The following is a 12,152-nucleotide window of genomic DNA, read 5'->3' on the forward strand; positions in this document are numbered from 1 at the left end:
GTCCATGCGATCTGCTGTGGGTGTGAATGTTAGATTAAGAACACCCTTAAACAGATCGCAAAATGCAATGCGATTGCCAGAATCGCATCGCATGTGTGTCAACACCCATGTGACACGGTTCAGGTGTGGGGGTAAAAAAAGGTTCTGCACCATTTTGGTGTGGATGCGATTTGAGCCATACAAAATGTATCATACATCGTACACTGAGTTATCAGTCACTTTCTTCTCATTGGCCCGTGTTATCAGCCACTTTCTTCTCATTGGTTGGTGTTATCTGTCAATTTCTGCTCATTGGCCCATGTTATCGGCCACTTTCTTCTCATTGGCCCGTGTTATCGGCCACTTTCTTTTCATTGGCCCGTGTTATTAGCCACTTTTTTCTCATTGGTCTGTGTTATCAGCCACTTTCTTCTCATTGGCCCGTGTAATCTGTCAATTTCTGCTCATTGGCCCCTGCTATCAGCCATTTTCTTTTTATTGACCTGTGTTATCTGTCAATGCCTGCTCATTGGCCCCTGCTATCAGCCACTTTCTTTTCATGGACCCGTGTTATCTGTCAATGCCTGCTCATTTGCCCGTGTTATCAGACACTTTCTTCTCATTGGCCCGTGTTATCTGACAAAATCTGCTCATTGGCCCGTGTTATCAGTCACTTTCTTCTCATTGGCCCATGTTATCTGTCAAAATCTGCTCATTGGCCCGTGTTATCAGCCACTTTCTTTTCATTGGTCCGTGCGCCCGTCCCTTATTTCCTGTCTTTTACAGCGCCTCCTCCTCACGCCCCGCAGGTGAGTGGGCGTGCTCGGAACATGCGCTCCCCTGTACTGGTCAATGATTGGTTGGTCGTGACGCCGCTGCTCGCTCTGTCTTGAGTGTCTTCCTCGCGTGGTTTGTGTCGCGCGCTTGCCACCCCCATCCCTTCATTCCCATTGGACGGACTGATACGCGCCCCCCGGCTACCCGCAGGCATATATAGGAGCCGCTGGCCCCATTCAGACCCCTGTTATGTCCAACTGTGAAGTGAAGAAGCAGAAGATGGAGGAGTCCGCGCTGGAGCAGCTGAAGAAGTACACGGTGGTGGTGGCTGATACCGGAGACTTCAATGGTGAGACCTCCATGTGATGTGTGCATCCCACCTGTGTGCTACCTGGGGGCTGTGTAACCCGTATGTGTGATAGGGGGGTCACATGACCGCTCACTGTATGGATTCTATATCCATAGCCTACTGACCACACACTATACAATCTCCTATACATGGACCTAAACCATGCATCCAATCAGATAGGTACTTGTAGTATATAGCTGATGGTAGATCTAACGCAGATTGTACAATCAGATTGTATCATGTATGGGCACCCATATATATGATGGCCATACACAGAGAACTGTTCTTCACAGAATTGGATGTTCTGATCCATGAATTATGACCAGGACACGGCGGGGGAACGCACGCCAAACCTGCACCAGTCTTTACGAATTGCATGGGATGTGTTGATTGATTTTAGGCAAATTGAATTGAAATTGTTCTGATTGGTTTTGACAGGAAGTCTGATTGTAGAAAAGTATATAGTTTGTGATTGATGAGTGTATGGTGCATGAAATGATCTTCTGATCAGATGGGAGATCTATTCCTAGGATCTTATATGAAGTTGATCTGTTGTATGACCGCTGTTAGAGAAATCCATCTTATGCGGAGTACAATTTGTTCAGCTCATGGCAGAGTTACAAAGACAGCGGCTGCATTTTGGAGCTGCTCATTGGGTTCTTTTAACCACTTCTGGACCGGAAGGATTTGCCCCCTTAATGACCAGGCTATTTTTTGCGATACGGCACTGCGTTACTTTAATGGACAATTGTGCGGTCATGTGACGCTTTACCCAAATTCAATTGATGTCTTTTTTTTCCCCACGAATAGAACTTTCTTTTGGTGGTATTTGATCACCTCTGCGATTTTTTTTTTTTTTTTTTTTTTTTTTTTTTTTTTTTTTTTTTTATGCGCTATAAACAAAAAAAGTGACAATTCTGAAAAAATAAACTATTTTTCATATTCTGATATATAACATTCCCAAAAAAAATTAAAAAATTTTGATTTTTTTTTTTAACATTTTAGGCCAATTTGTTTTCTGCTACATGTTTTGGTAAAAAAAAAATCGCAATAAGCGTATTTTGATTGGTTTGCGCAAAAGTTATTGCATCTACTAACTACGGGAAAGATTTGTCATTTTTATTTATTTATTTATTTTTTTTTACTAGTAATGGCGGCAATCTGCGCTTTTGTCGGATTGCGGCAGACAGATTGGACCCCTGACACTTTTGGGGGGACCAGTGACATTAATACAGTAATCAGTGCTAAAAATATGCCCTGTTACTGTACTAATGACACTGGCAGGGGTTAATACTATGGGTGATCAAGGGGTTAAATGTGAGCCTAGGGGAGTGATTCTAACTATATGGGGGTTGGTCTTGTGAAATGATCATAGAGACCTGTGATCCTATATAGAATAGCTGACTGTCCTCTGTTGGGAGCGATCGTGGGTGGCCGGCGGCAGTCGGATCCGCCTGCCCCGTCCATCGGAGTCCTGCACGCTCGCCCCCTAGCTGCAGGCGCACGGCCGACGTAGAGGTACATCAGTTCACGCAGGAGGGGCTGCCTGCTGCAGTAAAATTGTGGCGGGCGGTCTGGAAGTAGTTAAAGGACTATAATAAAAGACTAATATCAGCGCTGTGTAAAAGATCATGTGGGGACCATACAGTGTGTGCACTTAGGCTGGCCATACATTATACAATTTTCCTTCACATTTATCAAAACCATATAATGTGAGGTCAATCTTAAAGTGATTGTAAAGTGTGTGGTTTTTTTTTTGGGGTTTTAGATACATTGTTATACTTGCTCTGTCCCCCCCCCCCCCCCAAGCAGCCTGCTATGGGGGCAGTCGAGTCACAACGCCCTATGTCCATTCACAGATCTGCAGCACTGCCCCCCTCCTTCTTTCCTGATTGGCTAAATGATTTTGATTGACAGCTGTCGCATTCATGCAGCGCTGCTGTCTCAGCCAATGAGGGGGGGTCCCAGGCAGCTTAGACACTCTACAACAACTCTGGATAAAGACAGGCTCAGGTAAGTATTAGGGGGGCTGCTGCACACAGGTATTTTTATCTTCAGGCATAGAATTCATTAAGATAACAAAAACCTTTCTGACTTTACAATTCCTTTAAACCCTTTGAATTTGTATGCAATCAGATGCACCCTAAAGGAATAAGAATATTGCATAATGTATGGCCAGATTTAGATAAGTAAATGGATACAGTGCCACTTTACATGGGGCAGAATTTCAGGTAGATCTAATCAAAAACTCAATGTAAAGCTGGCCATACACTATACAATCTGTACGATTTTCTTTAGATCTTTCATCAGCTGTGTAATTCAAGGACCTGCATGATTGGGTACAAATTGAATGGATTGTGTAGATTATTCTCCTATTTCTAAGGCTAGCCATACATGTTCAATTTTCTGTTAGATTTACCACAAACCACATCATACGAGGTCAAAGCTAAACAACGCTTTCACTTGTATCCGATTAGACAGGCCTTTGTACTACGATGTTGAACAGACCGGACACGCCTGATTTGATTGGAGCCTGAGAGCTCATACACACTGCTGTGATTAAATTATTGATCTCTGCAGGATCCGCCTGGCAGGAAGATCAGTGTACAAATGGCATGTAACAGTCATTTACATCTGTACGTTTATTCTTCCTTTCCTCTAGTGGGACATTTAAAGTGGTTCTAAACTCAAAAGGTTTTTTACCCTCCATATGTTCTCTGCATTAAGGTAAAAACCTTCCAAAGTAGTATCTTGGCTGTCATGCTGATCCAGTATCTAGAGCAAACATGTAGATTCGTTCTGATTTTACTCTGAGGATCTGATCTGCATATTCCAATAGGTACTGAAGTCAAAATACGAAGACTCTGCTATGATAGTCAAGTCCTAGTCTAGTTATGATACACAAGCTCAAACAATGAAACCCTTCCATTACCTTCCCTGACTGAGGGCCTTTCACACACTATCTGGCTCTGGATGAGTTTTTGCCTATGCATTTACATGCCTTTTTGATGCGTTTCACAGCATTTTTTTGACCCTTAAAAAAAAGTTTTCATTCAGAGGAATGTGCATTCTGGTGCGTTTGCATGAGTTTATATGCATTTAGCAGTGCTGCCAATGTGGGAAGCAACAGGCAGGACTATGACATGCAACATGTGATTAGCAAGCCACAGGATTTTGGATGAGCAGTGACCATGCTGATAATGACACCCACTGCAGTACAATAGACCCATCCTACATGAGTGACAACTCTGCTGTGAATTAAGGAGTAATGCAGCATCATTGCCACATAAGCATTCCTGTCATTGGCAGGGTCAGCATATCTTTGTAGGATTTTACAGGGGTAGCAAGAGAAAATTTAAAGTGGTTCTAAAGGCAGAAGGTTTTTTACCTTAACGCATTTTATTCCAATAAGGTAAAAAAAAAAACTTTGCAGCAGTTCCCCAGCGCCTGTAACACTTGATCCCCATCATGATTCAGCGCATAGGTGTGAGGTGTGAGGTGTGCGCAGCCTATTGCATTAGAGTGTGCACCCCAAAGCTCAAACACGCATGCCTTTCTCTGCAGCCTCAGCTGCACTGGACAGTGGATGAATGGTAAGTGCTTTGTGCTGAGTGGCCTCCTGTTCTTCACAAACTGAAGCATAGTAAACCTAGTTGTGTTCACAATGTTCATTTGAAAAAGGAAGGCACCAGTAAATTACTTATTTACTAGCCCCTTTCCCCACTCTCCATCCTCCAGCGTAGTGATTAGGGTGTGCCCAGGCACATCTGGCACACCCCCTGCGCACGCCTATGATTCAGCAATGTGCATGAGAGCCTCGGCTCTCTGGGGACTCTCTCTCTCATTGGCTGAGTTGATGGCTCCCACTGTGGTCAATCACAGCTAGTAAGCTAATGAGGAGAGGTGGCGGAGCTGAGCCATGGCTCTGAGTGGACGCACAAAGCAGTGGCTCGAGAGTGAGGCTGTTTGGGGGCCCCAATTCTAAGTTGCTGTGGGGGCACTCGGCAGCACGGAGGGGCCAGGAGTGCCAGTGGGGGACCTGAGAAGAGGGGGATTGAGGCTGCTCTGTGCAAAACCACTGCACAGCGCAGGTAGGTATAAGATGTTAAAAATATACGGTATATTGCCTTTAATATCACAAACACCTAAACCAAGTGTATATTTAATGGGAGGCCATGGTTAACACAGAATTCAATTCTGAAAATGCTACTTTTGCACATTGTTAGAAATATATCCTACGATTGAATGGCATCCCAGGGTGCGATATATCTGATATACAGCATATACTGAACACAGCAGTTTTCTAATGTTATGTAATCAGTTGGCTTCTACCAGCCCTTTCTCACACTAGAGCTGTAAAGGAAATCTTGTCCTATTCAGGCTTTTTGGGTCCCAACTCTTCCATAGCGGCATTAGGCTAAGCTAACACCCCATTCTTGTGCAGCCAACCAGTAGTAATCATTATTCATAACCGCACCCTTTATCAGGAGAACACCTCCATGTCCTCCCGCTTTTATACATTAGATCACTTCTTCATTTTGCCATAAATTTCTAATTGAAGTAATGTCCTAAAATTGCCAACGCTTCAAAAATCCATTTCTGTATGGAGATACTTACATTGAAGCATACTTTAGGGAGTAGTGCTAGTTTGTTTGGAAAAGACACTTGGAACAGAATATACAACTTTTTTGAAGAATAATTTAATTAAAGAGGAAGTAAAACTTGATTTTTTTTTTCTTTTTGGTTACCTGCAAAGTAAATGCATAATGTGCTAGTATACTAGCACATTATCTGACACTTGCAAACAAAGCCCACATCGTCCACCCCCCCCCCCCCCATCTTCCGATTGCGTCCACGGACTCCGGCTGTGCTACTGGCCGGAGCTGCGTGATGTCACTCCCGCGCATGCATGCGGTAGCTGCCGTTCACGGCATAGGGCTCTGAAGAAACGGCACTGGCGGCCATTCCTTCACAGCGCATGCACCTATGACGACGTCAGCTTCATGCAATGTAAGATCTCCTAAAGGAAATATTTACAGCACTTATAGGTAAGCCTTGTTATAGGCTTACCTATAGGTACAAACATTACAGGGGGGTATACAACCACTTTATTAAAAGCCCCATTTTCTTTGTGTACCCCACCTAAGCTACCGTTCTTCCCCAACGTTTGACAGCGGGGGATACTTGATACCTTTGAAGGATTTTCACATTTGTGGGCAAATAACTGGAAAGTTCTCAAAGGTGGATTTGCCTTGTACATAGTCCTTGTCCCCCCCCCCCCCCCCCCCCCAATTTTGGGTTGTCACCAGAACAGGAATAGATGGGAAATCTTCCAATGGGGACACTAGTTCTTGTGACCCTAGCGACAACCAGGGACACTTTCTGTCAGGGAGTATTGAAATTAAATCAAGTAGATTTAAATCACTAGTAAAAAGGCTTGATTTAAAGCAACTTGATTTAATTAATCATTTTTAAAGAGCAACTTTCATCTCTGTCCCCCAGCAGCTCCTCTGACCTGCTGTTGACTCAGTGCCGGTTCACATATGTGCGGCTGCGACGATCGCATGAAATATCGGAGCGCACTGCTCCTTCATTATATGCGATCGGCTGTGCAGTGCAAGTTCAGCCATACACTCTGTATGGCTAAATTCGCACCGCACCCGCAGCAAACACGCACAGGACCCTTTTTTGCAGCCGCATCAGGATTGGATCGCACAGTGGTTCACACTTGTGCGATCTGATCCTGTGCGAACTGTAAAGATGCAATCAAACTGGGGGTGTCGTTAACATCTCATTGACACCCCCAGCGTATCGCATATGGCAGTGTGAACTGCCAGGGGTGCGTTTGCGATGCGGGAACAGGCTGCGAATTAGCAGCCTTCCCGCATCGCACAAATGTGAACCGGCACTCAGACAGTCCTATTCACTTTATTGGGATGGCTGGTGATGCGGCAGTGACACAAGGACAGGTGCTCTTTAAATGTAAGGACTTATTCTTGCTGGTAGTGTGAAATTAAGTGAATGCATGAATGTTATCTCAGCTTGCAGAGCTTGGAGTAATTGAATGAGTTTACCAAACATGTATATATTGCATAATATACAGCCTCATGCAGCAAAACTAAGCTCCATTTCATGCTGAATAATCTAAATTATTAATGTATTTTATAGAAAACTATCTTTAAATAGATTTTTACTCCAAAAGCATTCAATCAAAATAAATTTGATAAAAATCAAAAATCCGATTTAAAGTAAAAACAGATTTTCTTTTTTTTTTTTTAATCTTTGATTTTTATCCACCCTGCTTTCTGTTTTGTCTATGGGAGAGGATGTGAGGGGAAATCTCCCCAATGGGGCACAGATGGCACAAAACTAACAGGGGTTATACCTTTGTTACTCTATCCAAAATGTGGGGAACATTTTTGCCTTTTGTTTTTTCTTATAATAAACTGTTTTTATTCTACTGTGCTGCTTTTATCACACATTATGGTATATCATGACTTTAGACCTCCTTTAGGCTACGTTTCCACTATTGCGGCTACAAAGTCGCGCTACTTGTAGCGTAACTTTGTAGTGTGACTTGTTTGCAGCTTCCTTCTATGAGGGACAAGTCACACTGAAGTCGGCCCAAAAGTAGTGCAAAAACTATCTTTCAAGTCGCTGCGACTCAAGTCGCAGCAGTTAGAACAGGCCAAATTGAAATTAATGGCTTTTGACTTGCTGTGCGACTTGACATGTGTCAAGTCGCAATAGTGGAAACGGAGCCTTAATCCATCTAAACCCAGGGCGCCTTATCAGTAATCGGTGTTCTTACCCGCCTCTATTGGGCTTCATCATTTTACCTCAGCTAACCTGGTGAAGACAGGGAGTGGCAATACAAAGTTTGGTAAATAAAGGTGCAAACTTTTGGAAGTAGTATTGTTTGAATATCTAATACAGTACATTGACTAAAGCTTTGCAAGCAATGAATTCTTCAAATATAATGTAGAAAATTGTGTAGGTGGCTGGTGAATAAAAGTTTATGCTGAGTAATAATGATGCCGTTATGTTCTTCTTTAACCACTTCCGGACCGGAAGGTTTTCCCCCTAAATGACCAGGCCATTTTTTTTTTAGATTCAGCTCTGTTTAACGGACAATTGTGCGGTCCTGCGAAGCTGTACCCACCTTTTGGTGGTATATGAACGCCTCTATGATTTAAATTTTTTTTCGCTGTAAACAGTGGCAATTCTGAAGAAAAAAAAAAATGCACTTTCTGCTATAGAACATTCCCAATTTTTTCATCTTAGGCTAATTTGTATTCTGCTACATATTTTTCATTAAAAAAAAAAAATCACAATAAGCGTATTTTGATTGGCTTGTGCAAAAGTTATCTCATCTACAAACTAGGGGAAAGGTTTATGTCCTTATTGTTTTTACTCGTAATGGCGGCAATCAGCTTTTTTTTTTTTTTGTGGGACTGTGACGTTGCGGCGGACAGACACTGACACTTTGGGGGGGAGGGGGGGACCAGTGACATTACTACAGTAATCTGTGCTAAAAATATGCACGGTTACTGTACTGACACTGGCAGGGAAGGGGTTAACCCAGGGGTGATGAGAGGGTTAAGTGTATGCCTAGTGGGTGTTTTCTAACTGGGGTGGGGATTGCCTTATGGAAAATCAACACGAGCCTGTATTCCTAAATAGGAAGAACACATGATCGCTGAGAGAACGGTCTGCTGTGTTTTTAATGCTGTGCATTGGCTACCTGGTTCCTGGGATTTGTCCGTCCCTGGGTTATGCCTCCTTTTGGCACAGGTGCAGAACCTTGGTTATTCTAGTTTTTAACTTTTCAGATGTAGTGTGTCACAAAATGCTAAATAATGGGGACAAAAAATAGCCTTCCCAGATGGATTAATTTCCTATTTGGTCTACTTCCTTATCGAACACAAAAGATCCCCATTGCTAATGGCACTGGTCTTTAAAATGTAATTTACCATTCAGTAATAAAATGTGTTCCCATCCTGGGATCTCTGCATTCCAAGTGGGGGTATTAGAACTTTGCCAACTCCTTCTGTAGCCTTTCCGTTGGATCTAGGCTGTGTTTTAATATCAATATACTAATTGATTCCTGCTGCGAGGATTTACATTTTCAGTAAGCACTACACATTTTCAGTAAGCACTACACATAATGGATGTTCTAGTGATTTCTGTCAGCTGCTTGTCACATGAAAAGCCTTTTCTTTCGGATTAGTTGGAACTGCTGATGTCCCCACCAATACAGAGAACCTTGGTGTAGACTAGAATGGTGTCTTCAAACATAGTGAAGGATGTAGACTCTAATGCCCCGTACACACGTACCGATTGTCGGCCGTAAATATTCGGCCAACGGCCGATTGTAGGCTTGTTAGTATGATGCTTCCGACAACCGACAGCGCACTTTCGGCCGAAAAGAATCTGTCGTGCAGGCATTAAAATTTTTGTACACTGACAACAGAACGGCCGATTGTTGGCCAGTCAGTACAGATTTCGGCCGACAATCAGCAGATTTGCAAGACTGGGCATGCTCAGAAAAGAAAAAACACACGGAAAGTTAACCATCACATGACATCACTTCTGCAGTCGGCTGTTGTTGGCCGACAAAATTCGTGTGCAGTTTTCAACAGACACGACAGCCCTGGACAAAAGACGGCCGATCGTTCGGCCGACAATCGGTACGTGTGTACGGGGCATTAGTGTCATTTCACACTGATACGACACGACTTCGGGCGACTAATGCCGTCGCCCGTGCATTGCGACTTCGGCGCGGCTTGCAACGACTTCACATAATGGAAGTCAATGCATGTCGCTCCGACTTTGCAAAAAAATGGTGCAGGAACCTTTTTCTAAGTCGAATCGTCTTGAGTCGCTCCTATTAGAACGGGAACCATTGCACAGCATGGACCACTACTGTCAGGCGACCAAGTCGCCTGACAAGTCGGAAGACTGTGAACCGGCACTTAGCTAGATCAGGGGTCTCCAAACTTTCTAAACAAAGGGCAGGTTTACTGTCCTTCAGATTTTAGAGGGACAGATTGTAGTCAGTGGGATAAGAAAATGTTCCAGTGTCCGCAGGAGAAAACAATTCCTTAGGCTTGGTAGTCTGTGTAAGAGAAAAAAAAATAGCACCTGTGGTATGGGGCAGGTGGTAGAATGCCCCTATAATTGGTATTAGTGGAGGACTGGTGACCTATCATAGGTGTCAGTGGGAGGAAGAGTGCCCCATTATTTCAGTGGGGGAATTGAAACCCCTCTGTTGATGACAGTAGAATATATGGTACCCTTGCGTCAGTGGAAGGAATACGGCCCCAGGGGTAGGATAAAGGAAAGCAAAGGACCACAGTTTAAACACCACTGAGATAGATGGTAATTATGCTGGATACCTGTAACAAATTTTGAACGTATTTTTTTTATTCTGCATTCCTGGTATGCGTTGTCAGTTAGGCTCTTCATTTAAATTTCCAACTGCCATTTCCATTTTTTTAACTCCATTTTCCATTTACGAACCGTAAAGTTTACATGGTTAGCACAAGGAACTCGGGGCACCAACTTGCCAAAGATGAGGCTCTTGGATGTTCCAAGTAGATTTTGGAATCCTTTCGTATATAAATGCACAAACCTTTAAAGGCGAAGTTCACTTTTAAAAAAATAAATGCACATATTTTGCAAGTAAAAATGTGCATTTTTTTTTTTTTTACTGGAGCCTGCAGAACATTGTACCCACGATCAAGTAGAGGGTGGGTCAGGCTCCTGCAGTCTTCCCCCTCGCTTTGTCCATGCAGGCATTAGTTTACAAAATTGGAGGAAGAATGAATGTTCTGTGAGTGCGCTTCTCAGCACGCTTGTAGTTCATTCAAACTACAACTGTCTGCAGCGATGGCAGACAGTACTTGTAGGTATTTCTTTTACTGATCTCTGTGAATACATGTGGGTGGAGATCTGCACAGCACTGCGGTATTTAAAAACCCAGTGTGGCGAGAAGATCCTCTGTCAGAGGGGAGCGCTGGCAGCAGGAGGCGGGTGCATAGAAGTATGTTACATGTTATACCCTAAATTTGAGTGCAACATGCTCATGAAGCTGAACCTATCCTTTAAGTCTTGAATTTCTGCAATTAAAGTGGAACTATAATCGCCTCCACTCCACTCCAGTGCTGCGGTGTCCCAGAGCTCCTTCACCAGCTAACCCCTTTAGCGTGTCTCCTTCCAGGTTTTGATCTTTGGACGTTTTTGATTGGCTAGGTTGAATTTAAGTCCCTCGTACATGTGTGCAGTTCAGTGTACGGTGCAGACAGGCAGGTAAAAAACTTTAATGCAGAAGAGACCTACCGTAATTCCGGCGTTTAAGACCACTTAAAACATCCCCCAGTAATAGGGGGGTTATCTTATACGTGGAGTATAAAATGTGAGGACTACTTTACGTGGCCAAAACAAACATCTTATTAATCTCTCAACCTGCTGGATGTGCAGTGATGTATGTACCGTAGTAGAGTAAAAAAATGAGGACTACTGTACTTGGCCCAAAATAAACGTCCCTATTAATCGCTCAACGCGCTGGATATGGGGTAATACTGTATGTACCGTAGCTTCGGCTACATACAGTATACCGCACTGAACCAATCACGGCGAGCAATGTGTTCTATTAATGAATACAAAGCCAACTCGGATTGGCTTAGTCAGAGAGTAACATCCTCAGCCCGCCTCTGACTCCACCAATCCTAACCGGCTTTGTATTCAATAATGGAATACATCGCTCACCATGATTGGCTCAGCGCGGTATACTTTATGTAGCCGAAGCTGCGGTACATACAGTATTACCGCATATCCAGTGCGTTGAGCGATTAATAGGGACGTTCGTTTTTGGCTATGTAAAGTACAGTAGTCCTCTCATTTTTTACTCCGCTACATACATTACCGCACATCCAGCAGGTTGAGAGATTAGGGACGTTAGTTTTGGGTCGTGTAAAGTAGTCCTCACATGATGTTATACTCCGCTACGGTACATACATTATTTCTTGGGCTGCTTAGGAATGGG

General features: G+C 43.5%; 1 protein-coding gene across 1 annotated transcript in view; it reads left to right on the forward strand.

Moving 5' to 3' along the window:
- Nucleotides 1–863: 863 nt before the first annotated feature.
- The window catches only part of TALDO1 (transaldolase 1), a 41,048-nt gene continuing 29,759 nt past the window's right edge, over nt 864–12,152 (forward strand). The window contains exon 1 of the mRNA XM_082271168.1: nt 864–1,105. Coding sequence (XP_082127294.1) covers nt 1,006–1,105 — 100 coding nt within the window. The 5' untranslated portion in view covers nt 864–1,005. The remainder of the gene's footprint in view (nt 1,106–12,152) is intronic.

Source organism: Pelophylax lessonae (assembly GCF_965119305.1).
Source record: "Pelophylax lessonae genome assembly, chromosome: 10".
Lineage (NCBI taxonomy): Eukaryota > Metazoa > Chordata > Amphibia > Anura > Ranidae > Pelophylax > Pelophylax lessonae.